This window comes from Nestor notabilis, unplaced genomic scaffold (genome assembly GCF_000696875.1).
Source record: "Nestor notabilis isolate BGI_N333 unplaced genomic scaffold, ASM69687v1 scaffold3758, whole genome shotgun sequence".
Lineage (NCBI taxonomy): Eukaryota > Metazoa > Chordata > Aves > Psittaciformes > Psittacidae > Nestor > Nestor notabilis.
In genome coordinates, this window is record NW_009938628.1 from 152,872 (window position 1) to 153,975 (window position 1,104).

The 1,104-nt window shown below is 42.8% G+C and overlaps 1 protein-coding gene across 1 annotated transcript; it reads right to left on the reverse strand.

Moving 5' to 3' along the window:
• Positions 1–4: 4 nt before the first annotated feature.
• On the reverse strand, positions 5–508 carry GREM1 (gremlin 1, DAN family BMP antagonist; the record flags this gene model as incomplete). Its single annotated transcript, XM_010019419.1, has 1 exon — positions 5–508. A coding segment is annotated over exon 1 (504 nt), but the record flags the coding sequence as incomplete, so codon positions are not given.
• Positions 509–1,104: the final 596 nt, after the last annotated feature.

Below are 1,104 nucleotides of genomic sequence, written 5' to 3' on the forward strand. Positions count from 1 at the left end.
TTCTTTTCTTCTTTCTTGGGGGCTGAAGCTCAGGGCAATTGAGTGTAACAGTCATGGTGGTGAATTTCTTGGGCTTGCAGAAGGAACAAGATTGGAAGGAGCCTTCTTCTTTACGGACATGCCTGGGGATGTAGAAGGAATTGCACTGGCCGTAGCAGAACCTGTTGATAATGGTACGACTGTTGCAGCCTTCTTCATGGATAGTTTGTTTGAGGGGCTGAGTTTTACACCAATCCCGTTTTAGGTATTTGCGCTCGGTGATGTGCAATGCCTCCTGGCTAGACTCCAGCACCTCTTCTGCAGGCATGGAAGTGCCTTTTCCTCGTTCTCGATGCCTAGAACCTGACTGCTGCTGTGTCTGTATTTGCTCTGAATCATTGGGTTGATCTTTGTCAGGAGGAGGGATAGCACCTTGAGATCCACGATTCCTCTTTCTCCCTTCTGCTGTCGGTAGCAGAAATCCCACCAGAAGAAACACAGCACCGATGGCATACAGTGTGCGGACCATCCTATATGGAGGAAGTTGAGGGAATAAAGCACAGTTGTGGATTTCAGGTATCAACAGAAGCCAGGTATGCAGTATATTTTCAGTTCCACAGAAGAAATGTGGTGGGATGCAAACACACATTTATAAAAGATAAGCATTTAGCTTTTACCAGCTGGAAAGCTATTTCCAAATTACCAAGTGAATGATTCCAAATTACCAAAGCTTTCATATACAGTGATTGAAAGTCAGATGCTAAAGCAAGTCTAAAAAGAATTTTATTTTGTGTAGCATGCATCTTTTGCCATCTCTTTTCTCTATGTATATTACCCTAATTAAGAGTTCTCATTCTCTTCTTACACCTCATTGACATTAGGAAGGTTACTTCCTAACTCAGCACTGGTGGAAGAACAGATCTATGCTACACAAGGATTTGTATGACACAGCTATTTACAATACCAGAGAACTAACTCTTTGACTCAGGAGACCTAGTCTAGCTATGTGTTCCTAAGTCAGTCTCAGAAGCTTTGTACAGCTTCTTGCATAATATACATCCAGAAGATAATGTGCATGCTATATCCACCTGTTGTCTGAATTACAGCATTCCAAGCTCAGTCACG